Raw genomic sequence first — 26,788 nt, 5'->3', positions numbered from 1 at the left:
GACCAAAGCACAGCATGTGCAAGGTGACACAGCAGCTCAGCAGCAGGACTAGCAGCAGCATTCCTCCTTCCTAAATCAAAAGTCTCACTTTACAGCCTGTCTATGCACATTTTGCAGCTCAAGGATCAACCAGGCCATGCAATGGCTACTTATACAGATGCCACAGAACAGATAGTCCCAGCATTTTAGGAGAGCCTGGAAGAGGAGCAGATGAAGGAAGGAGCACTGGGGAGACATATCAGCTGGGAAGGCAATGGAGAACAAGCTCTAGTCTCTCCATCTGCATTGGAGAGAAGGAAAAGTGCCTTGCTTGTCTCAGGATTACAGTTGGCTATTTCTATTCTCTGAGCAAAGCTACAAGGCAGGGGGAAGCAGAAAGGAAGAAAATTAGCTGGCATCAGCAAAGACACAATTAACGCAATCGTGCTGGTCTTCCTAGGAATCTGAGCTGCTAGGTCAGCAGATTGCCAGCCTTTGCTCCAGAACAGCAAACAAAATGAAGGTCAAGATTAAAGAGGACGGGAGAGGTAAGGGAATAACACACCTTGAAGAAGAGCAGCAGGAAACTCACCAGGGACAACAGATAGTTTTTATGAGCAAGAAATCACTTTTCTAAGAAGCCATGAGACACTTTTTACTGCAGCCAAGGCAGAGTATTTAACCAAGAACCTGAAAAATTAACAACAAAACATGGCAAACACATGCCAAACACAACAGCTGTCTGGCACTCAACACTTTGGAGAAAACATGAAACCTTGTAGGACACTTTACAAGGGACTGGTTTTTATGAAGTGCTTAACACCCAAATTCAAAGAGGACATAAAAAGTTGTAGGCAATACTTACATCTATCAAAGAGGCCTCACACACTTGAGCACCCAAAAATCAACAACATACTTCCAATGCATGCTGGTGTACTACCAATTTAAATCACTTTCTTAACTTCATACCCAAGTGCTTCACACTCAAGTGCTTCACTTAGCCCTAGTGACTCCTCTTCTCACACCCTCTGCTCTGGACAACGAAGCTGCTGCTATTTTAACAGCAGCTGTGAGATTATGGGTCTCTCAACACATCCAGTTTCAGAAATCCAGAGGGAAAAAAAAAAATTAAAAATCTCATCTGTTTGAAACTTCAAACTTCAAACTTCAAACTTCCTTCAGGCTGGAAGTTTCCCCTCTCTCTCGCATCCTGCCTTCCTCAGCCATGTGGGCCAGCTAGCACAGAGCGCCACAGGAACAAGGACCTGTCTGAAGACTCTTCTGTGGGTCACCTCTTCTACTACTTCTCCTGGGAACTGCAGAGGCCCTCAGGCCAAAATCATCACAGGACAATGTTTGATCCTTATTGCCTTTCTCAATCAGGGTCATGGGGTGCCCTTCAGGTTTTTCAGTATCTTAGTTTTCCTCCTTTCCTCCATGGCATAGCAAGGGGGTTTTCAGCACTCACACAACTCACCCAGGCCTCCCTTGTTCCTAAATGACCAGGACAGCTTGGGAGGATCAACACAGTTTGGCTTCCTCATGAAACAAGAAGCTGTAGCAGTAGGCTGTCGTACTGGTCCCAACATCAAAATAGAAACAGGCAAAGAAGCAGAAGTCAAGTCCCCTAGCCTGTGAGCACCCATCCTTCCTGCACCAAAAGGAGGGGAAAAGATTGTATGGGCAGGAGTGCCCCTGCAAGCTGGTCCCAGGGTGGAGACAGCTGCAGGAACAGACATCACCAGACTCAAGGAGATGGGTGCAGCAACAAGGGCACAGCATCCCATGTGAGGTCCTGCTGCCCCGAAACTCTACCTCCAGCAGCATCCAAGAGCACAGCCAGAGAAAAGGGAGTCTAGCACAAACCTGCAGTGATACATCCGCAAAATACTCTTCCAGCAATTTGCAGCCAGGAGCTTCCTACACCACAGTTGTTGTTTTCAGTCTGGCCTTTTGAAAACAGGCTTTATGTCACCTTTTTTCCTAGCAGTTTAAAAGCAAGTTCATGTCAACGCTAAGTTTTTCAAAGGATTAAAAAAAAAAAAAATTACTGCACACTAAAAGTTGTTGTGTAACTTGAGGCTATTTTGGGTCATGCTGGATTTGCCACACTCTCTGGTGCACAGATGCTTCTTTCACTTGCACATGGAGGACACAGTCAGCATATTTTAATCAGAAAATACTGATAGAACATGCACATTTTATCAGACAAGGATATTCAATTCATGCAACACATTTCAAGCAAGACAAGTGCTAGAAGCTTAGCAGCAAAGGCATTCAATGTTAAACAGGTCTAGAAGACTTTTGCAGCTCTGAGTCAGAAAAGGACCAGAGCATCCTTTGGGATGCTGGCCTATGTGCTGGTCTAAGCATGGCATACTATGAACATATAGCAGATAGTCTGGCTTGTGCAAAAAGGACTTTGGTGGAGCTGAACCAAGATCTTGGTGGCTCGCCATGAAAAAACAGCCCCCAGCCTTACACTGAGCCTAACTCCCTCAGCTGCACTTTACACCATATAACACCTTGACTGTTGCAATTACATATCCAGAAATGAAACCACATTGACATGCCAGGCAGCTTGAATATTCACCTTTCTAACCCCGGGCTATGTTGTTGTTCATACCTAGGCTTTGACTGCAACTGTGAAATAGGTGGCCCAGCCTCACAATGTGCTAGAAGTTATGTACCCTGTTTTGCCCTGTGCAGGAGGAGAGGCGTTTGGATTCCAGCACTGCTAATGCTGCCCTGTCTTACAAAGACAACTGGGGAAGAGGGGACAGAAGCATCTCAAGGGAGAAACCTGCAGACTGCAAACAGCTTGGAAAGAGGAAGCAAGAGCAAGGCAAACCCTTGGGGGACACACAGCTTCTTGACTCAATGAAATGGCCCCTCACCATCACTCCTATTTGCCACATGCGCTACACATGGGAAAAGATCCTGTGAACTGCCAAAGGCAAGGTAGCATGCAACAACTCCAGCATGGCCAGGCACAACCTCCGGCAGGTTACATACTCCATCCCCAGGCCTGGAATCATCCTAGCATGGAGGAAAAGGATCCCATGATAAGCAGCTGCCCTGCGGTTTCTAAGGGCTCCCATCCTCACTGGTAATGTCATAGCCTTTTCCATCACCCTCTCCTCCCCACGCACTAAGCAAGGTCACAGCATGCACCAGACCTTCCAGCTAGATCCCAGGTTCATATACCTATACCAGCCACACCCAACCTGCAAGGCATTTTCTTTCCCATCACATCTTGGAGTGACATTTCTAGTTAGAAACACCTTAAACCATCTATCACAGCAGTATCAAGGCTCTGCCTCTCTGTCCAGCTCATGCTGGCTATCCTCACAAGCAGAGCTGACCAGATTTCATTCATCCAAGCCACCCATGGTGGTTGAATGAGATGAGTGACCCCAACTCCACGTGCTGCCTAAGTCTTGTCACCCAACTGTGGCCCAACCTTTCTTTTATCTAAAGGCATTAAAAATGCTTCGTGTCAAGACACAAAAGCTCCCCACTACATGAGTGGTATCACACTCCTGCTCCAGGTCACTGTGCTGCCAGTCCCATCAGTGCATATGTTTTAGGAGAACAAGGTGTCTTACTCTTGGAAAAACTCTCTAGCTCCTTTATTCTGAATCAAGCACAGCACATCATCCACATCATGTGTGGATCAGCCAGGAACCCAGAAGTCAAATGGGAAGAGGTCTGGGTGAAGACCTCAGCTGCTCGTGAAAACAGCTGCATCCCACTTACCAAACACCTGCTCAAAGCCTGCCTCAACACTGAGAGGCAGACACACACATTTGTCCCATAAGGAAGTCTTTACCTCTCATGGTGCAGGACATCTACTGACAGGCATGTCATGTTTTAACAGCTGAAACATCACAGCAGTGATTGCTCGCACAGAACGCCAAATATGTTGCAATGCTGGTCTGATTTCTTCCATGGGCCACTCTCTCAGTGGTGGTACAAGGCACTCTTTCATCTTCCCTGTACAACCTACTAAGCCCTCACTTTGTAGGTGGTGGCAAAGAGCTAGCTGTGCTCCTGTCTACTGCAGTATGTCAGGACCCGCTGTGTTGTCTGCTGCAGGGATGAGACCCACCACTTGGTAGAAGCGAGGAGCAATGAGGACATCATTGCCTCCCACTGTCTGAGCAGAGCACAGAAGAGACACTATTTGAAGAGACAGAAAGTCACAAACAGCTGCGAGCCGATGAGTCACACAGACATATGTTAGCTGCTACTTTAAAAGACTCCAGAACAAAAAAATTAGGTACATGAAAAACTAGATCCTCAACCTGTGTCAGTCCACAATCTCCATTGAAGTTGCTGAGCCACTGATCTGCAGCAGCTGAGACTGACATGGTACGTTATGGGAAGTTGTTAAACCAAGTAATCATGGCAGAGCTTTGCATTTTCAGTGAGGCTCCACCCCACCACTGCTGATGGGAAGACTCAGGATCATATCCCAAGCAGGCTGTTTGCTAACTACTGTCACTGAGGACTGGTGACAGTGCCCTTCACTGGCTGTCTCTGGAGAGAGGTCTTGGTCTGAAGGGAGACACAAATATCCTCCAAATTGCAAAGGAAATATCTTGGTGAAAACAGCATTAAATATTCAGGGTCCAGCCACTCTCAACTGCTCAGCTAGCATCTTTTACTCACATTTAATTCACATGAACCAACCCCAACTTGCAAACTAAGCAGATAATTTTATTTCTTCAGCATTTATTTGCAGGTTAGCTGCTGGGCAATGCTGTAAGTGCCCTTTGTCAATTCAGATTCACCACCTCTCTAAAACTATTTTCAAGTTACAAAAGGACAAGAGGGATGTTAAGTTTGGGGTCTACAAAGTTTGACTTGCCATCTGTTCAAGCCAGAAAGAACATAACAGCATCCAATAGGATGCTGAGGACAAGGGTCCTCCCAGCAGCTGTTTGAGCAGTGATCAGTGCCACTGGGTTCCTCTTAAATATTCCGCCTACAAATTCTGGATCTGCTAACCTTGGCTTAGATCTGAGACTATTTTTAGAAGCTTGAATAATAAGCAGTCATCTAGTGGAGTGCTTTTCACTGCCCATTTTAGACATTATATCCTTAGCCTGAATGTAATCACCAGGTGAGCTGTTCAAGGTCAACTCATATTTCAGTCATCACTTCACCCCATTCCATCTTTGCCTTGACGTCTCACCAGACTTGTCCCAAGAGCTGGTGTCTTTTAAGCTGAATGCAAAAGGTCTGCATCCCCTACTCACCCATCTTTGGAGAGGTGATGCCGGAAGAAGTCATTGGCTGCCAGTTTGATAGCCTTTTCTGGTGTCACTAGAGTCAGGTTCACTGCAGCCCCTGGGCAAGGAAAATAGGAAAATGCCATTGGAGAATGTGAATAAAGGAACCATTAACTGGATCTTTCAGGAATGTGTTGTAACTCCTGCTCAAAACCAAGGACTGATGAAGGAGAGCTCCCAGCGCACCAAAGGGGTTTAGAAACATGAAACACCACTGGAAATTAATAGGATTTCTGCCTCTAAACACCTTGGGTTTTTGAAAACATCCCCTGATGTGTTTCTATTCCATTTGCAATATGTTTTTTGTAATTTCTTTAGCTTCACTACTACCTCCCACCATGCATACATGCACCCTCTTCTCTCATACAAGGATGCATTCCTATGAATCCAGAAGGATGCAGACCAGACCTTCAAGAAAGCAGTACAAGTTGCATTAATAACCAGTCCCAAATCCTTTGCAAATATTTTGTGATGCTGAGAGGCAAAAGCCCCCCACCCCACCTTCTTGCTAGTGTCCCTGCCCCACCACCACCAAAACCAGAGCAGCTTGCTTACCAGGCAGCCCAGAAAAGGCAGAGCCATTGAAAGACCAGGAGGCTGGTTGAAGGCAACTGGCTCATCTCCACAGAAGTCAGCCAGCTCTAGACCAACCTTTGGAGTTAGGTGGCTTCCCTTGTATATCACCACTGGGTGTCACCCTCAAAACAGCCACCGTTGAAGTGGCTTTTTGTCCACCACAAGCTGCAGCATGCAGAAATTCCTCTCTGAGCACCACGGCAAGGCTTGCCAGGGGACCTGGGGTGTAAACAAGCCTTGGCTCCTACACCACCCGCTGGAGTGCTCTTTTGTCAGGACCAACAAACAGCAAATCCCTGTATTGTGCCTGCCACAATGAAAGGTCTGCATGGCCTGGCCGGCTGCTGTGCGCCATAGACACCAGCATTAGTGCAACACAGTGGCTGGGAGGCAGCTTTCAAGCTGCCCTGGGGGAAAGAGGGTGAGGGGAGGGCCAGTCCCTTCTGAGCATACTGGGTTTTGCACCATTAGATTAATGCTCCAGAATATTCTCCTCCCCTTAAATCTTATGGCTCAAAAAGTCCTCCAGTGGATGACTGCAAGCTTTCCCTGGCTGCATTGAAGCATACTGAGCTCCAAGCCCTCCGGAGGAGCTTCACTTGAGACTTGCTAATGGCCTATGAACACCTTTGCAAGGACAAACACAAATACTAAGGTGTACCTTTTGCATTTGTGCTTGCTGTAGAGATTTAAACAACTTATCCCAAAGCTCTATTTTCTAAAGAGAAGCAGACAGAGAAGCCTGCATTCCCACTAGGCTCCGAAGACCTCGCAGGGTTCATTTTCAGGAGGTTCGAACACAAGCTGACAGGAGCTATAAGGGCTTAACACACGTAAAGAAAGGCAACTCAATCCTCTGTTCCTCAGGATGGACTCCCCTCCCTCCAAAAATTATTAAAGAACTCCTAAATTAGACCTGGAAAGACATAGGTTTAGGGGGACTTTCCTCAGATTAGGAAGCAAAGTCGCAACTGGGACTTCTGGGGCCAGTACAACTGGGACCAGGACATAGGAATCCTTGGCTCCACATCCTCTGCTCAGAGGACACATCTCCATCGTGCAGGAAATCGCAGCAAGAAAACAGCCAGCCTTTGCTGGGCAGGGCTGGGCTGGGCTGGGCAGCCCAACACATTTTCCCCCCTTCAGACTGCCATGTTCAGATTTTGCAGAGAATACAAAGTAACACTGCCTTGTAGCAAGCTAAGCCAATGGATTCATTCCACACTGGCCATGACATTCAACAGACTGTCATCTTCTTCAGGAGCCAAATTAACTACCCACGGAGCAGGACAGCCCTCTCACACTCCTGGTTTTTTGCAAACTTTTAAGTGTACCAGTGATTGCGCTGCTTCAGTTTGATGTGCTTCCTACACATCATGTCCCCCTGCCATGGCTCTTGCATGTGATGAGAAGCCACACAGACATGACCCTCATGCTCTACCTCCACCTTTTAATGTCAATCATGTCAGGATCTACAAAGCAAATCCACACAGCCTGATTTTTAAGTGGAAGTGGCTACCCGTGAAGTGTTTCCTCAAATGCCAAGTTGAAGACAACTTCAACCCCATTCCTAATGGCCAGAAAGTAAAACACCTGTACATTAGTGACATGTGGCATGAATAACCATTTCCCTGGCAAAACAAGGGGAGAAAGAAAAAAAAACAAACCCACTACTCTAACACCAGTGCAAAGGGTTCACTGAAAAAAAGAAAACAAACTCCAAACCATCAAGCAAGAAAGGTAAGTGAGAAGTATGCTTCCATATGCTGAGCTCCTCCAGGAACCAAGAGGCTTTCACAGCAATTTCTCCTTCAATTGCAAACAAAGTAGAGGGTAAAAACCACACAATATACAGAGAAAAGTTAATGAACCTGGGTTTTCTGCTACGTCTTTGATATTTCAGTAAAGCTGCTTACCAGAGAATGGATAATCCCTGTCCTCAATAATCCATAAGAGCTTCAATTCACTGGAGGAGGAGAAATTAGATACTTCAGCTGCTGGCTGTATGCTTTCCACAGCGTTTTCTGCCTTTTTACAAAATCTCACAGCTCTTCAATTCTAGCTATGCCAATGACTATTTCCTTAATTAAAGCTAACCTTGGCCTATAGGCAACACTACATGTACCAGAAGCAATGACAGACAAACAGAATGCAAGAATAAATTGCAATAATTAAAAAATAGAAAGTATTTTGAAAAGAAGTACGGAAGCACTACAAAGAACAAAATCAAGTAGAAGTAAAACTAGTTGTTTGCCAACTGAACATAAGTGCCCTCTTCTCACCAAGCCTTGGGTTTTGTTACTAAAACACATTTCTCATAGAAGCCCTTCTATGTCATGTGCAACCTACATAACAGGGGGATTGAGTCATCCCCAGTGCAGCACTGGTGCATATGGGAGGTATTATTAGCAGAGGTCAGGGAAGGCTGCCACACTACTGTAGCTAAACTGCAGCTAACCTCCAAATACCATCAACAGCAAAGGGCATTTCCCCAGCCTGGTCTAGGCCTTCGACTCCCACCAGCTAGGCTAAATGGCTGATCTGCAAATAGCAGTGGGACTTTCCAGGATGCGTGCTGGGATCTATAGGTGGCTTCTGGATAGACTGGATGGTGGCTTCTGGATGGAGCAGAGAGGGCACCTCTCCAAGGTCCCCTTCCACTGGTATCCACATGGTCCAGGACCCCACAGGCACCATGGATTCATTCGCTTGGCATCAGGTCTGAAGGCAGCACACCATTATCCCTTGAGCACAGACAGGGCTAGACAGCACCACCCAGCTTTGAGGCATTGCTGCTACCTAGATGTTATGGAAAAAACACGAGAAAAAACCTCCTCTTCTTCCTCCCCCAAACAAACCCAAAAATCCCTGGAACTTTTGGGGAAGAACTTGAGAAATGTTGGGATTGCCTTACACATCACACAATTCACTGTAGGCTACTCATACAGAGCAAGGACTGTCTGCCCACACACACCCCTTAAGAGATGATTTGCAGAAAAGCATCCTACAAGCTCAAGCTTCTCTCCTGTCCACACTGAGGAGCTTTGATTCACACGTGAAGGAGACCTGAAGTCACACAGTGGGAATGGCTGCACCCAAGCAGACCCTTTCTGTCTTCCGACAGAGGCAAAGTGTCCTGCAGAGATGACTGACACGCTTGTGACTCCTCCATGGGGAACAGCAGCTGTCACTTTAGCACATTAACATATAATCCTCCCAGTTTCAGCTTAAAGGCTGAAAATAAGAGGTTGTGAGTCATACAGCAACTTCTGCTGGGGAACTGGGACAGATGGAGGGAGCAGCAACCAATCCCACCATCTGATTTCCATCTTCCCCCGTCTGCAAGGCTGAGCCATCTCTTTACCTTTTTCCCAGAAAAGTACTCACATTCTTCACGAATCTTGGATGGGATGTATTTTACCTGCCCATCCTCTCCCTGAGAGGGAGGGAAGGGCTGCTAATGTCAGTTCACAGAACTGAGGCACAGAGACCAGGACTGCTGTACTTGGAGGACTCACCTTTGCATCCTGGCCATGTTGAATTATTTATGAATTTCTGGAAGGAGATGGAGCTATTCACAAAAGCCCTCTCCAAGCCCAGCTCCCCATTTAATAGTCAGAGGTGACAAGTAAATTCAAGCCACTGTCAGAGCTCCCTGAACAGAGGGTGTACAAAGTTAGTGGGACATGGACCAAGCTGACCAGACTTGTTATGTCTGGGCAAAGCAAGAGCTATGCAAAACCTTCTACACCCTTTGAGATTTCTGCTTGGGAGTGAAAAGCGGCCTGCAGATGCACATCCCCTCCACCGCTCTACCCCTTACAGGACTGAGCTGTCTCTTCCAAAAGCCCTGATGGGTCCTACAGTCTCCTCTATAAGTTTCCAGGAACAGCTTCTTCCTTCTGCTCCCCAGAAAGCAGCCTGCCACTGCATATTTACAGCCAAAGTTAATGCAGGCTCCATTCCTGGCTAGGAACATAGAAGCAGCCAGCTTCTGGGAAAAATCAAGGGGCAACGCGTCACTGCTAGCATTGAAGATGGTGCTTGCCAGGATTCCTCAGGGTTATTTGTCTTGTTGCCCGGCCCCAGGAAAGCTGGCGCGAAGCAGCCAATCCATCCCCGGCATCCACCCCACTCCCCCGAAACGCCCACCAGCAAGTTGGGCAAGAGATGCTGCCTCAACAGCCAGTGCCTGCTCTCAGGATAGCCAGCCACAGTGTCTGTGTTTCCTTAGGAGCTATGGAAGAAGTAGAAAGAGACGCTACTGCTGCCAACAGCAAGGCGCCAGCATCTCCAGACTCCCGCTTGAAAAAACAAAGAGCAAGGACTCACTTAATCAAAGCACGACTTTAATCAGGCTTTATCAGTGAATGAGTGCCTCAAAGAATGCTATCTGAATGCCTCAGAGATAAAAACTGCATATTCAGGCAATTGAATACCAGCATATAAAATGAACCAGAGTTCAGTGTCAACTAAGCCAGTTGGACTGTGCTGAAAGCCAAGAAGGTATTCCGCATTTTCCTCTGCTTCGAGTAAAGTCAGAATTTGGCCTGCTGTTCCTCTCTCCTCAAAATCTTTAAAAACTTTGAAGAATTTTGTGTTTAAACTAGAAAAGGTATAATGTCAACTGAGGAACTCACTGCTGCAACAGACAGCCTAAGCCAAGGAGCCAGGAGGTTTCTAGCAGGTTAGCACACAACGACCAAACAGCTGAAGCTCCACCATGAGCCAGCCTCTGATTTTCTTACCACCCCAAGGGAGGCTTTTTCTGGGGGCAGGTTAAGTTTGTTTTTTTTTTTTTTTAATTGTAGCTTGTCTTAATACTTGAACAAAGCACTTGGGCATGCTTGAGAGACAGCTAGTTTTGGACACAAGCTACCAGCTAGATGGGACAGCAGGCCTGACCACGTTGGTGGTGGGCTTTGACATAAATTCAATCACCAACCACAAAGAAAGACATTTCAAGAGGTTTGCTACTGCCCCTCTGACAAAAGTTACCGTGCCCAAGCTGGGAAACACATACAGTCCCGAAACAAAGTCCAGCAGCTTCACTTAAACTGCTAGTAAAGACGAACTTCAGTAAATGGTAAGGTTTAACACCAAAACAGCCATGCAGAGGACTCAAGCCCCCAGTGGTGGAGAGCTCTGCACACACCTGGCATGGAGGCGTTTATTTTCAGAAACAGCTGCACCTTTCAACGTCTTAGGATATTGCTAGGTTATTGCTTTATAAGCCAGAGAATATGGGCTTTTCCTCCCACTTACGCACCAGTGCTTCCAACACAAAAGCTGCGCCATGCCTGACTCAGCTTTACTTACCTCTGTACATGCCAAAGTAGCCTTCTGACCGAATTGTTTTAATGAGGCAGTCAGACCTGCAAACAAAAGAGAGAGATAAACCACAGGAGCTCAAAGGTGGGTGAGAGAAGAGAAAAACAAAACAAATCTCTTGGAGTGGTTTTCATTTATGATCTGTCAGCAAAACCCTGAGCCAAGAAGGGAACCGCGTCAGCCGCTGAATGCGCCATTGTTCAGGCCCGAGTCCTACTTCAGCCCCTAATTCACAGGGGCTTTGAAACCCCCGGCTCACCCTGCACGCGCTGTTTGCTTTCTAGAAACACAAAAGGGAAAAATGTCACTGCAAGGGCTGTTTATCCAAGGTCCCCTGTGGCAAACACACATGAGATGCTCTAACAAGCAGATCCCCATGCACATGTTTTTAAATCCAGCTCTGGAAGGGAAATAAGGGGGGCCAAAACCCCCAATGCTGACTTGCTTGACTTACTCTGTGAAATTCGACACAAGGCACACAAACACTAGATGACCTGAATGCTCATCTGTGACCTCCCACACAGATTAAAGCACTTACTTTTAACACATCAGGTCCCACAGCAGGCAGCGAATGCTCAGGATCTCGCCCTGGGGAGAAGGCGACAGGGTGCCACGGAGGTCCGCTCCAAGGGGAAAACTGTCACCTTCTTTGTTTCAACTACATTTACTGTAAATGGGAAAACTGTGCAGAGTGCCAGAATGGCTCAAAGCCTTCCAAAGGCACAGACATATACCTAACAAATCCAGAGGCGCAGTTCAGGAAGGCAGCGCAGATACCCTGGCAGAGTTTCCCTCTCTGGACCACAGCTGCATGAAGCCCAGGCGCCGGCTGAAGGTTGCTTTGGAGTCTTTGGGAAGGGACAGGTACTTGCCATGGCCATAGGGGAAGGGAGAGGTGTACATGCGTGCATGCATATGTAATTAAGGAACAAAAGGTTCTTTTAAGTAGTAATAAGGGAAGTGTAGCTGATGAAAACAAGAATACATTTTTAAGAGATTCAGCAACACAAGGAGTAAACTTCATCTCTGCTCTATAGTAGTGCTGAGGTGGGAGAGAAGGAAGTGCAGAGTTCTCTCAAGGGCTTTATGGCCCTACTCAGGTCAAGACTGCTCTAGGGTACCCCACATTATTTGTGAAGAGCCAATCCTGCATTGCTGCCAGTTGCACCAATGCGCTTCCCCTCTCTGCTGGGACTCCCCGCATCCTTTGGAACCCCGTCTTTCAGACACCCCACCCCAGCTCCTGCAGCTTGCATGCACCCATCTCATTCTTGGGAGCAGACCCCCCAACACATTTGCAAGCCCCAGAAATCTCGGGACACCTTTCTCCTATCCCCCCCATCAAGCTCTTCCACCGCAATGCTGGAGGCAAGGCATTTTTCCCAAGCCAGCGGTGCTGCTTTGAACAAGCTGCAGTAGAGAGGGAAGAGGGAAGAGCTGCTCCCCACCATGCTCATGCAGCCCTGCTGCCTCACCATAAGGCTTGCACATCACTCCCAGCCCCTCGAGCTGCAGCAGAGCGAGATGGAGCCGAGGCCACACCCAGCTCCTTTTCTCTCCCTGGAAAAAGGGAACCAACAGCCAACTAAAATTATACATAACATACCTGGGGCAGCACAGACCAGAAGCACAGCTCTCTCCAGCTCTCACGGCTGCTCCAAAGTGTCTTTGGCTCTTTCAAAGGAAAGGCTCCCCTGATGCCAAAGGTCTAACGAGCTGAGCAGAAGCAAGGCATGCTGTCTTAAAGCAAGACAGCCACAAAATTTTAAATGAACTTGCTGCCTTCCTGGGTGTTCAGCAGACACCTTTGAGATCTGGTATCAATGGGCATATAGCATTTCCCAAAAAATACGCCCCTGTAACTGGGGAGCTCAGACAAGTCCTCCCAAATCCCTAGCTAATGTAAGGGTGTCTCTGAAGACATGCTCCATGCATGGTAACAGCATCCTCTTAGTGCCTTTCCCTTGCTTGCTTAGGTAGGACACAGGATGGCCTGATGTTATCTAGGGGATGTGTTATCCCCATTACTTCCTTGTCCCTGCTGGCCCCTCAGCCCCCAAAAGACCCTTTTACTTGTCCCCACCAGCACAAACTCACTTTCCCTACAGCTGCTGCCAATGCCAGAGGAACACCTCCGGCATTACTTATTCACATCCAGGCTTTGTCGCAGACTCTTAGGAGGAACCAGCTCAAATATACAGGGTAAATCCTGTGTATTCCTTAATGGCGCCTCATCCCACAACAACTCCTGGCTACCAAGCAGATCTGCACTCGACTGCTGGAGGTTAAAAGCCTCCCTCCTACTGAGCCCCCCTGCAGAGATAAGGCATCCTGGCATGCACTGCCAAGGGGAGCCTACAAATCCTCCATCCTGCCTGAACTCCTGTTGCTGTCGCCTATCAGGCCAGGGGGAGAAGCAACCCTCACAGAGGAGAGGAAATCTGCAGCAGCAGCAGGAGCAGGACACAACAAATAGGAGAGGCAAGGCAAGATGGGAGGCCGCGTCCTGCCAGCATGCCTGGGGACACAAACAATGCAGGGAGCAGAGAGAGCTGTAACTGTCAAGGGAGGCACCAGTCTGCTGTGGCATGCCAGGGCCTACAACCTAAGCTCATGGATAATTACATGTCGTCAGCTAGAGCAAGGTGGCCTGGAGACTAAAACCATCAACATACAGAGCATTTCCTTTCTATTCCCACTCTGCCTCAAATTCTCCCAGGCAGGAAAGAGGAAAATACTGGTGTGGAGGAACAGGGAGCAGGTAATACTACTTCTGAACAAAGTGGCAGGAGGACAGGACACACATCATCAGTCTCAGTCCATTCTCCCCCCTCAATGACACAAGTACTTTTGGAAAACTAAGGCCTGACTCTGGTTCCTAGGATAAAGTATCTTGTGCTGAGTGTGGTGCACACTCCCACAGCAGATATGCAGCCCTAAGCATCCCACACAAATCCCAGCTGAATTTGATGGGCTTTATATATTCATGCCTTCTTTTCCTACAGCCTGCAGCACTTGATTTTTTTTGGACATAGGACTGCCAGGGTAACTATAGCATGTGTCAGCCTGTGATCCTTCAAAAAGTCTGCATGCAGTGCTCTAGACTGGGAATGGGTGACTGCTTCCTCTTTTTAAAACTGACACAGTAAATGAAGGGATAGGAAACTTGGATATGAGAGTCATGGAAACAGAAAAGAGGCAGAAATTCCCTCATACACCTGATTGTGGCCCAGCAGAGAACCGAACAGAGCTCCTTGTGTTTTGGTCCTGAGCCCTGACAGCAGTGAACACACTGCTCCCAAGCAAGGGATGCAAACAGATGTGCCCTCTGCAGAGATCTTGCCTGCTGGGCTCAGCAGCCTGAATAGCTGCTTTATTTGCTTTATCTGCTCTAGCACAGCTTGGTTCAAGATTGTCCCCTGGCTTTCCTGGGGACAGCCCAATTCCTAGAAATGCTGAACTCGCCTGAAAGAGGTAACAAAGTGGAAGGACTCCCCGCCGAAAGCCCTGGGGGATGCAGCCCATGCGGGCGGTACTCACATGCTGGTGTACATCCGCTGGCCATTCTGCTGGTTCTGCAGGCGAGTTTTTGCCAGGTCAATGGGAAATACACAGGTGACCCCAATCAACCCAGCTATCCCTCCATTGATCAGCTTGGCAGGTAAACTGTAAGAGGACGAGATGCAGAGAAACAGATGTCTTAGCAGTGGGATAACATCAGGGGAGGGAAAGAGGAAGGAAGGAAAGGAGCTCTTTTGCATGACCAGAGTTAACACATTGCTGTGCAACAAGGCTGTCCCCCCCAGCATGAAGGAAGCTCTGTCTCAAGGCAAAGTTTTGGCTGTACATACAGGGGAGGAGGGGAAAGCAGCACATAGCATCAGGACAAACCACTGATGGGAGCAGAGCCAAACAGCTAAGCCACACATTGCTAAGAGCACCCTGTTCCATACTACCCAAGGGCTTCTGTTGTCCCTAGAGGGGGAAAAGACAGAGTGCTGGACCATCTACCATGCAGACAAGACTTCCGTTAGGGCATGATGGCATCCAAGCCAGCAGGTTTACTGGCAAATGCTTTTCAGCACCGCAATCAGATACACATCTAATGAGAGGTTTGTGACACGTCAGCTACTACCATCATGTGGGAAGGAGCCCAGCAGAAGCGCCCAGCTGGCAGCTGAGGAGCAGATGGCTGCAGCTCCAGGAAATTGTTTCCAGACCCACTGCCTGGGGCGAGGGGAACACACACACACCAATAGCCTGGCGAAACCACCAGACTGGCAGCCTGCATGGCCGCAGATGCAGAGACGTGAGCTCATATGTCTCGGGGAAATCAGAACCTGGCTGGCTGCATGTGCTTCCAAAATGCAGGGCTTTTTCTGCTTGCCTTTGTGTTCCCACAGGGAATTCTTGCAAGTGGCGCTGAGTGAAAGCCAGATCAGCTAAACATGGGTTCCCAGCAAATTCAATTACGAAAAATGTACAGCACTTATATGCTCGATAAACCACTACACAGAGAGACAAAGGAAGCCTGTTTGAGTCAGCTTCCTCCAACAAAGCACAGGATATGCCTCCCTGAACACAGGATGTGTCAGATATTAAACTGACAGCTGACAGCAGTCCTAGATTGCAGCTGGGTGAGCCAGCAAGGCTGAGTCCTCCCACAGGGGGAGCGAGCATGCTGCCTTTCATGATGGCAACACGATGCTCTGGATGGGGGCACAGACTGCATTACCCACTGGAAGCAGCAGTGGTGAGGCTGGCCATGGCATGGTGGGGTGAGGCTCTGCAAACACATTTCCCCCCCAGTGGCACTGCAGAGCACTCTGCATCGAAGGGCAAATACAGAGATGATCAATAAGCACCCGTGCTGAAAGAGCTGCCTCTCAGCTCCAGGCTAGAGGGAAAGGCAGGATATAGAGACTCAGGGTTTCAACTTGAGGCGTCCCTGGGGAAAGCAGGCAAAAGAGGGATGGAAAAAAAAATAAGTCTTTGCCCACAAGTGCTAAGCATGACCTTGGCACTCCAGGAAACTCCTTTCAGCCTCCACTCTCCTGCAGCCAGAGCTCCTTCCTCCTCAACACCCGCACCAATACAACACACGTACGCAGCCCCTGGGCTGGCACAGCTGGAAGAAGAGGTGCTAAGGACAGGCAGACAGACCTGAGCTCAGCCCACATCCCAGAACAAGATGGTGCTGACCGAGATTAAATCAAGCACAGCATGTTAGGAAGGCAGGCCCAAATCAGTGCATGAGCTCAGTGCAGGGCCAGAATGCAAGATCTCACCAGCTTGAGACTCTGTTGCCTCAGGGATCTTTGTCTGAGAAGTTTGCCGGCAAAATCCTATGCTCAACTTGTTCTCAGGACATGGGAAAATTTCAAACAGTAAGCTTCACTTTATGGCTCTCATGTGACTATTTAACCCATAGTCACACTGAAAAAGGACGTTAGAGACCAGATAAAAGTGTGTCAAGATGGAGGCACCGCTGGGAAGGAGGGTGTTTCAAGACAAGATCACATCAGCCTCCCCAAATTCAGCCCCGAAGTCACTGCTGGCAGGTCACAGATTGCAAGGCACAACCAGCGCCCCTTTCCAGCCTCAGCACTGTCATAGCTCAGCTCCGCACAGCTTCTCTAAGTGTCCCTGAAACATCCAGGGCAGGCAGACGCTTGCCTCTCTCAACCTGTTCCAACAGTGAAATCATCACAAGGTTTATATCAGGTGGGAGTGAGACACAGACACGTGGCAAATATCTTGCCTGCTGGCACTGTAAGTGCAGAAGATTCCCCAATGTCAGCACAGACCCCAGCAATAAAGGGGAAGAGTCTGATGTGCCTGGGTAAGCCAAAAATTTGGGCAACATGGGCTGCAGAGAGTCTCCCACTCTGTGGGTGAGAAACCTTGCTCAACACCCCCATCGCACCCGAATCCAACCATCCAGGTTCCCCCATGCGAACTGTGGAGGGAGACCAATACAGATGGACTATGCAGCAGTATGTGGCGAGATGCTGAGATCAAGTTCTACGTGCACTGCTGCAGAAATGCAATGCCTTTGATCTCACCTTGCAGCAAACTGCTGCTGTGGAGTTTAGTCTTTTGGTATCAATCTCGTTTTGCTAAGGGATGGCAGATAAATGCTGCAAGGGTAGAGGGGTTTGGTAGATGCTCCAAGCTTAAACAGATCTCCTTGGCTTGGCTGCCTGTGACCACTGCAGACTTGTGGTCGCATAGATGGGAAAGATGACCCAAGCGGGAGAGGTGAGGGATTTGGGGCACAGAGAAGAACCTGAGACAGGGGGCACTGCACCCCAAATCAAAAGCTTTTTCCCTTGTGACTAAGTCATCCCACTTTTCACCTCAGTGCTCTCTGCTCTCTCCTGGGATAAGAATCCACTGTGCCTGGTCTCTCTGTCCTATTTAGCTTCTGCACAACTACTGCCCCTCACCACCTAGGTGCGCAGGGCTTAGCGAAACAGGGACAACACAGGCTAGCATACAAATAAAGCCATTTGCTCAGTTTAACACAAGAAGGGATAGAAAGGCACCCCAGTTCTCCTAGTGCTCATCCTCAGCCCTTTTAACTAGTCCCTGTAGCCAGCAAGCTCCTGTCCACACTGCCAAGAGAACATCAGAGGGGCTAGGGGAGATCTTGGAGGACACGTCTCTCCTTCCTTCAAAATATCAAACTTCAAATAGCCATGGACATCTGGTCCTTTTGCTCTGCTGAGGCTATCAGGGACATATACCCATCAGGCTCCATGGAGGTGAATCTCAGCATGCCCTTCATGCATGTAAGAGAAGAGTGCCAAGTGCTCTCCAAATTGGGTAACTGATGATGGGCAAATTTAGTCACATAAACACTCCACAATGCTGTCTTGTTATCAGTGCAGCTCAGGAGTGTTCTCATTTGCAGAAGGCAGGCACACAGGAAGATATCCTAATCATAGCAAACACTAAGAAGGGGCATTGCCAAGTCCTGGCCCTCTGTCACCAGGTTTCGTTCACCCACTGATCCCTCCTGATCTGTCCTGAGCTAGTAACCTGGAAAAAGTAGATGTTAGAAGAGGACCACAAAAAACCCCACAGGAATCCCACAGTATGTAGGAGTCATTTATCTGGGGCAACTTCACAAGCAGCAGAAGGTTAAAGCCACATGCAGGACTGTGCAGATCCATCTGTCACAGCTCTTAGGAAGCTAAAGGGTACAACTGTATCTTTGCAGAAAACACATCCCAGTTCATTTCCAGGGAGGACTCAAATCTAGCCTTTGCATGTGCCAGGACCCACGCTCTTAAGTTCCTGCTGTGCACTTAAGTGTCACTAATTATTGTTGGTACTTCATGTTCCTGCAATCACTCAAGCGTTGACTGGCTTTAGAAGAAGGGCGCAAGGCTGCATCTATGTGGACTTTGTAATTACGAGCACTGCATCCTCAGCTGGTCAAGGAGCTAGCTGGCTTTGCTCCCTTGATGTCAGCAAGCTGAAGTCAGCAGGTCAACCTGACCTTTGAAAGAGGAAGCAAAACAGAACAGACTCATGCAGGGGAAAAAGCAGAGAGCAGAAAGAAAAAGGCAGTGAGAAAAAAACTGAAGAAAGCAGAGATGTGACAACATGGCAAGGACAGAAAATAAGAGAAGGTTGAAAAAAAGCAGGTAAGAAAGGAGCAGGGAAGGAATCAGAACTGTTTAGGGCCAGAAGAGATGATCAGGTGATTTCCTCCAACCTCCTGTATCACAAGAGGGATTAACTTTGAAAGACTTTAAAAGAAAAATCTAAAGCACAAACAACAACTCAAAATTTTTTTAAAAAAAGTTACCTGATCTGTTTATCAGCCATTTAATTCAAACTTGATCTTGTTAAGAAATGAATCTGTTCCTTCAAAAGTGTTCCTTAATTTCTTTTTCAGTCACTTCTTTTCCACTTCAGTTTCTTCCTGGGAAAGGACAGAAAGACACCAATGAGACAAAGTTGAGACACACTCTTCCTGAAGCTCAGGTCCTAGTGGGCAGGCTGCAGGGTAAGGCCAGCTGAGGAACAAGTGACTTAAGGGAGCACCTGGTCTCCTCAGAGAGGAGACTGAGCTCCAGAGGGAGCCTTATAAAAGTGTGTGTGTATATAAATATACAAGCACATATGGAGGGAAGAGCTGCCAGAGTCATCAGGCTCCAGCAGCATGTGAAGAAGGGCAGCAGCCAGGCAGTGCACAAGCTCTGCCCAGCATCCAGGACAGCAGTACCCATCACAGCTCCCTTGAACTCCAGGGAGCATTTCACACTGCACCATGTGGACCTCCAACCCTCTGCAGGTCCACCCAGCCACCCCAAGACAATCACGTTCCATCGCAAGACCCATTCAGCGCTTCCCTCCAACACATACGTGCTGTTTCAAAAGGACAGTCTTCAAAAACTTGCTCCTCCAATGGTTACAATCCATCCTCTATTTCCCAGCTCAAACGGACAGACCATGCTCAGTCTTGTGCCAACATTGTCTTTTAAGTAGTGCCTCTCCCTCCTCAAGCTATTGATGTGACTTTGCCCTTTGGACCACTCCTTTCAGCTCAGTGCCTACTGGCACAGCACTGAAGCTCCAAGTCTGCAGGAAATGGCTCTCTCTAAGACTCCTAATTGCTCCTGTTTAACGAGAGCTTGTAGAAGTTGCCACACAAAGAAATCTGGACACCAGAGAAAATTTCAGAAGAGGCCACAACCTTCAGATTTCTGAAGGTGTCCTTGTCTCCTCCTCACCTCCAACCTGAGAATCAGGTGCCCCATGCTTTCATCACGCATCTCAGCAGCGCTCAGACACTCTGCTGCCTCTCCCCTTCCAGCTGCCACCTGGGTGGTGAGCCAGAAGTGGAGGAGATATCTTTGCCCTTTGCCTCTGGAATGAAATTTGCCCCTTAATTGCAGATTTCCTAAGCCACACAGAATCTCACATCCAACAAGGTAGCTTTCAGGCTCACATTTCTGCTCTGGAGATACCACCTGAGGGCCAGAGGCATTCCTGAGAATAAAAGGTCCCTGAAAGTGTAAAGAGCTGGTGATGGTGCAAACAGGTAAAGGAAGGAGAGGGGGTGAGGTTACACACAGTTCAGCACTGACCTGCTCCCCTCCCCGTTGAAGTGCCAAGGACAGGGCAGCATGAAAGCATTTGCACAGTCCCACACTTGGATGACATGAGACTAAAATTGTCTTTTCTGGAGTCCCACATTCAGCCAAAGCCATGAGAAATCAGCACATGGAGCTCGCTAAGGAAAGGGGCTCCTCTCCAAAACACTGCACACGAACCTCACCCACTACACTACACTATTACACCCTCCATCCCTCCTGTGACCCCTCTTCAGACAGTTTACCTGATCTTGACTAATCCATGGAAGCAGACCTTAAAAATCTCCAGATCAACTAAGTCTGCACTTTCTGAGTGAAAATCGCTTACACCTTTCACTGCATGTGCTTTCATATGCATGTCCACAAGAGCAGTTTGTTTCAGGTTAATCTAATTCTCTATCAATTTAACCATAATAAGACCAAAATATAAAAAAATAGGGAGGCCAGTTGCTGAAAGCCTGTAACCCTGGCATAAACAAGCCCTGAACCATGAGAAGTCACTTGATAATGTCTATACCCTCAATAGGATATTTGTGTTTATTGAGGCAGCAGCTCTGACAAAATACATGCACCGAGTGGTCCTGAGACCCTGCTCCAAGCTCTGGCAAACTCCCCTCTTGTTGCCCCTGCTGCACCCTTCCCTGCGGAGGGGCATCCAGGAGGCCAGGCACCCACTGCAAAGGGCAACACAAGAGAAGACAGCAAGGCTGCTAATATGCACCACTGACCGGTAGCCCAAAGAGTGACAGAGATAGACAAACAAACATAGCACAGGGCTGTTTCTTACCTGTTGACACAAGTAGGGTGATAGGAGCAGGAGAAGACGGTACTGCACTGAGAGGAAGTTGGGACAGCTGGGTTTAGCTCTCTCCTCCCTTTTTTTCTGCACAACCTGGGCACTGCTTTTGGCTTCAGCTCTCCACCTGCTCGGTAACTGCAGAGCCCTCCCTGGCTGTCCGACCCAGGCTGGAAAACTGCTGCTGCTTCCCACCGGGGAACGGATGCTCCTGCTGCAGCTGCACAGCAGGAAGGGGTAAAAACAATCTTCCTGGGTTTCAAACTGGGCAAAGTTACAGGCTTCCTTAGCGCACGAAGACCCATACAGGCAACAGGCTGTACAGCCAGCAAATGCCATGACTAGTATCATCTACTTTAACAAAAGCTACTCAACTTGCAGACGAACAAGGGGAAGTGAGCGATGTGATCATTTTACGGCAGACACCAGCACTTGATAATTGTTTATACAGCACCTGGCACAGCAGAGGCCTGAATGTCCATGGCCAGGGGATTTTAATGCATTAAGGGATTTTAATGCACTGAAGTGGAAAGCTTATTTGAGCTCTGTTTGTTTAAACAGAGCTCCAGCGAACAACCATTTGCAAAACAAACCCGAAGTCATGGCAAACTCTATCTGAGCACTTTGCTGTAATCTACAGAACTCCCCAAGTCCCTTAAAAGATGGTGAATGATGAAGCCTCTGGCGCCCTGGCCAGGAAGCTCCTTGAGAGAGCCAGATCCCAGTCCCTCCCAGGGCAGGAAAATAACTGCTACAGTCCTGCAGGACTGAGAGGAGAAAAAACACAGGCTGGGAAGAGAATGGTGGTAATTTTATAGGATATTCAAAAAACAAATCTAGAATAACATTACGCATTTAACCTAGAAAGGAAAGAGATTAAGTAGAGACCTAAGTATATCTCCCCAGGAATGCGGTGCTCTCAGGAGCCAAAAAATTGAAACAAAAGCAGGCAAGCAAAGCTTCTGCAGCCAGCCAGGTGTGTAGCTCCAGGGCTTCCTATGGGAGCAGGGCTTGCATCTGCCCCGGAAACCTCCCATCAGCACCTGCATTGGGGCAGCAGACAAGCCAGCAGCACCAAAAAGGTGCTAATGCCTCAGAAAGTCTCCATACAGTTAAACTTCATGGCCAGGCGGACAACGGCGCTGCTGGAACTGGGAACCTGTACGGCACAAGGAGCAGGGGGGAAACTGGTAGTGGGTGGGCAAGGGAAGTGAGATCTGCCAGAGACCTACCTCAAAGCCAAAGAGGATGAGCAGCCCTCACGGAAGGGGGGACCTAAACAGTACATCCCATAATTAAGAGAGCAAGAGCTGCATGGACGATGAATTCCTTTCTAGAGTGCTGTTAACACAGCTAGGCATAGATTAATGCCCCATTAGCCGCACACCAGGACATCCCTTCTACATTTATTGAAATGATCAAGCAAATTCATTTCAGAGCGACATGCGCACTGCAGCATGGGGAACCGCCTCTACGCTAGGTGGAGAAGCGGTGCAAATGGCCCGAAGGCCACACTGCAACACATAGATAGCCCAGGAGCCTCCTCAACCCAGCCTCTCCCTTTTCCCAGCTCCCAAAACCCAGCTCCAGAGAGCAACAGAGTAGCCAGATTGGGGATACAACAACACAAACCTAGCCAGCTTTGGATGTATCTGGTCCTCACAGTCTTGGCCACTGGAAAAAATGGTCCTAATTTGCTTCCCTGCCTTGTCACACACCACACACACACTCATACACCTATGCTACCCAGACAGTAAGGTTTTCTCCAGGATGGCAAACCTTTGCCTACTGCTGACCTGCTGCACTCCTAACCAGCCTGGGGCACGGAGCTGGACTCTTAACCTTCACTTCTCACCTTATCACCTGAAGGAAAAGTGCTTACCAGAGAATCACAGCCCAGCCTGGGGCATGGAAGGGAGCACACAGTCTCATCACATGCCATGTGTGCTGCCAGCAAGTTTGGATGGACATACAAGCACCCAACCTCTCCACAAGCTGTAACATCATGGGAGAAAGAACAGGTTAAGCTTACCCACACCTCTTTGACCACACTCCTCACATTTATTGCCACTGCACTGTCCTACGGCTGTGGGTTGCCACCTCTTCCCCCAGACGCCACCGCTCTGCCCACAGTCTGACCTTGGGGGTCCTCACAGCTCAGCAGCCTCCTTCTTGTCCTGCTCTCCCCCTGCCAGGCCAGAGCCACTGCTGGCATCCTCCAAGCCTGCTGCAGGCTCCCAGTCCACCAGCTCTCCCAGTCCTGCCAGCAGCCCCCCGCCAGAGGCCAGTTCTTCACTTCTGCCCTCCGCCAGCCCTCCTATTTCCAGGCTCTCCCCTCTGCAGCTGAGCGCAGAATGTTGGATGTGCCAATTTATCTGAGCGCACGCAGACTGCCATTTTGACAGAAGACCTTTAGCCAACGTCAGCTGGCGCTTCAGCTGAAGGAAGCAATCCCATCCTCTCCCTACACATGAACATGTGTTCCCATCCCTGCTTTCATGCCAGCACAAACATTTCTGCAGAGTGGTCAGGCAGGGACCGCTCATGCTGGTGCTATCACTGAAAGCAAACATTCAAACTACAACCTTGACTTGAAAATAAATAGCAGAAGGGGAAGACAGGACTCCTTTCCACATATTTCCATTTGTCTTGAGAGCAGACAAACTCAGCGCCCCAGCCAGAGAAGCCAACATCAAGAAGCAGGGCTCAGAAGGCGAGAGGAGGGAGCAAAGCCGTGCCAGCATCCACTTGTCGAGAGGACACAGCCATGCGACCGATCACAGTCAGAAAAGGGGCTGGGGAGGGGGGAGCAATCAGCAACTAATACCTGCTGGGACAGGAGAAACCCTCTGAGATCAGCACACCGCTTTCCTTCACAAAGCGGAAACACATTCAAAGGTGCAGACACCCTGCCAAGTTTTGCTAACGACTGAAGCAAAGCTGCCATCACAACGATAAGGTTTAAGGAGTGCAAACTGAACTGCAAATATTTCCTGAGAGAAGCTGCTTTCTAGATGCGTGCCAGGCACAAAGAGCACAAGGGGGTCGGCACCAGGAAATCTCACCCGGGGGGAAGCTGTCGACTCGGCTCTCACCTGCTCAGGACATTTTGGGATAGAGGGGATAGAGGGAATTGGTGGCAGTTTCATCTCTGCTGCTCACTTGCCCTCAGGCTCTCAAAAGCAGGGACTGCCATGAATTTCCTTGCAGCACCAGGCAGGGCATTAGTCCTCAATAAAACAAAGCAACTCTCGAACACGCTGGTGGACACTCCCCCGCTGTCACAGACTGTCACGTCTCCGGCTGTGCAGCGGGACAGCGCGGCCCCTTCGTACTGTTCTGCCACCAGGCAGAAGCCCCGGGGCTGCAGACGCAAACTCACCTGCCTCGTGGTCAGTGGCCGACTGTCCCCTTACGACGCTGGGCTTTGAAAGCACCAAGCCCAGGGCAGGTCCCCCCTTGCCTCAGGTGAAAAAAGGCCAAAGTCCCAGCGGGGAGGTGCCACACCACCTTCCTGCACCATTGGCTGCTCGCACCCCCGTGGGGACAGGCTCAGTGGCACAGTGCCCACTCAGCTTGCAAGACAGCGGGGATGCTGAGCCCCAGCACGCAGGGCGCTCACTCCTCCTTCCTGACAGCCCCTTGCAAGAGCCCTCAGCTCCTGCAGCCCCTTCTGTCCTCCACAACTTACCTCTGCCTTGTGCGTCTTCCCTCCCACTGACTGCTGGGGATAGGTGTCCCCCGGCGCCCTCCTATCTACAGCCAAAAATGCCAGAGCACGTTCGCAGTGAGGACAGTCAGGCCGGCACCCTTGCAAAACAGCAGGCAAACTTTGCCCCTGTACCTGGCCTCCATGCTCCTTGCAAACTGGGCTCAGTCTGGGGAGCCTTAACTTCTCCATGCTGTGAGACCTTGTGATGATAGAAGAATGCTTCAAAACATCTCCGTCATGCCACAAAGAAATAAGCAAGTTCCCTGGCAGTGTAGGACGGTCCCCAGGCTGAGGGCACGTCATAGAGGTGTTTGGCTTTGCAAACACAGGTGGTGGCAGTATAGATTTACCTGAATACCCACAGAGGGGAAAAAGAGGACCAAAACTCCTGATTAGCAGCAAAGGCTCCTCTCATTCCAGCTCCATCACTGACTTGCCCTTTACCTTCAGATAGGATTTCCAACCACAACTGCAGTCTGAGGAACACCCTGCTCCCATGAAAACATTCCAGCTGAGGAAAAAACAAGCCATGAACAAAAATAGTCCAACATCTTAGCAGAGGCACTTGCCCACCACATCCTTTACCCATCCGGACCAGCGTAGTTGCCCATAATGTTGCAACAGGAGAGGAGCCGCAACAGAGCCCTGGCGGAAGTGTCACAGGGGACAATCCTGCAAGCCCCTGGGACTACAGCAATGTCCTATATTCTGATACTGCATGCACAGTGTCGCAACTATCCTCTCCCCTAGGATTTACTTGAGATTACAGGAAATTCAGAGACCTCATTTACCTTCACACAACTGCGGTCAAGACAAAACAGAGACAGCAGAGACTGGCCTTGGAAACGCACCCACCTCCACCACTCTCCAAGAAGGGAGAGGGCTCAGCACTCAAGAGCTTCTTTTGAGCTGGTCCGACCAACCCTCCCATCTCAGGGACAAAAGTCCCACCATGTGCTGGAGGCAGCTCACTCTCTCTCTCCAGATTTGCCTGCTGGTCTCAGTCACTGGGGCCACCTTAATACAAAGCAAAAGAGTTACCAAAGACATCAGACAGACACTTTACTGCACCTAGCAACAGTCCCTCTGTCTGCTTGGCCTTGACCACGCTGGGAAAAGCCAACCTAGCTGCCAACTCCAAAGCAAGGATCGGAGTGAGTGGAGCAGCAGGTATTACTGGAAAGGAAGGGGACAAAAGAGCAGGGAAGGAGGTGGGGAACCTCCTGCCTCTGGGCAGTAGGAGCAGGAGGAATACACCCAGTTTTCCCATGCTCTCCCCTCTGGGCCCTCCATCCTGCTGGAAGCGACAGGCTGGCTCCCCACTCCCAGTACAGCGTCATGCAACTTTGCCTGCTTTGCTGAGAAACCTTAAGCAATAAGTCAAGACAACAAGCATCTTCTGTGAGAGCTAAGGCTTGGAGAAAGACCTCCAAAAGGCACTGTGAGCAGCAACAGAAGTGCTTTCCTGACCTGGAGAGCTTCTCCAGGCCAAACAACGAGCAACTTGCTTAGATTAGTGCAGAAGCTGTTTGTCCTGTTGCTTAACAGGGGGAGCCCCATGGAGGCCTCTCAACACGATCTCTCCCAGACGAGCCTCCTACCCTTCTCCTACCCCCAGGACAGCTCAGGAAACAGAGTCCAGTTCATAAGTCCTAACACCAGATCACACTCCAGTTACCAGAGCACATCCCACTTCAGCTGGGCAGAAAGGTTTGCAAAGGGCAACTGCTCAATGCCAAGCAATCTGCATTCAAGTGAGATGGAAAGACTTGAGGAGCAGGCCTGTGCCAATCTGGAACAAACACCAAATATGCCCTTCGACTTTGCATGTGTTGGGAAACTGCCCTGGACTGAGAGCCTGAAAGCTGATGCTCATTTTGAAGCTGGGCTTGGGTATCAGCACTGCAGCACAGCAAGAGGCCCCAACACAGATCTGGGACTGCACAGACCTTTAGTCAAGGACAGTCCCTGTCGTGGAGGTTTTGCA

At 49.1% G+C, this 26,788-nt stretch overlaps 1 protein-coding gene across 5 annotated transcripts in view; it reads right to left on the bottom strand.

The window, feature by feature from the left end:
* SLC25A22 (solute carrier family 25 member 22) overlaps nt 1–26,788 on the bottom strand; it is a 54,662-nt gene that overhangs the window by 12,557 nt on the left and 15,317 nt on the right. For 3 of the 5 annotated variants that reach the window (XM_072864983.1, XM_072864984.1, XM_072864985.1), the window contains 4 exons: nt 19,003–19,119; nt 14,724–14,849; nt 11,172–11,227; nt 5,244–5,334 (listed from right to left, as the gene is read on the bottom strand). In XM_072864983.1, coding sequence (XP_072721084.1) covers nt 5,244–5,334; nt 11,172–11,227; nt 14,724–14,849; nt 19,003–19,022 — 293 coding nt within the window. In that variant the 5' untranslated portion in view covers nt 19,023–19,119. Of the gene's footprint in view, nt 1–5,243; nt 5,335–11,171; nt 11,228–11,721; nt 11,851–12,789; nt 12,913–14,723; nt 14,850–19,002; nt 19,120–26,788 lie in introns of those variants that run through there. The other 2 variants (XM_072864986.1, XM_072864987.1) reach the window with 2 other exon arrangements.

Source organism: Ciconia boyciana, chromosome 6 (genome assembly GCF_034638445.1).
Source record: "Ciconia boyciana chromosome 6, ASM3463844v1, whole genome shotgun sequence".
Lineage (NCBI taxonomy): Eukaryota > Metazoa > Chordata > Aves > Ciconiiformes > Ciconiidae > Ciconia > Ciconia boyciana.
This window is presented reverse-complemented; position numbering and strand designations above follow the sequence as displayed.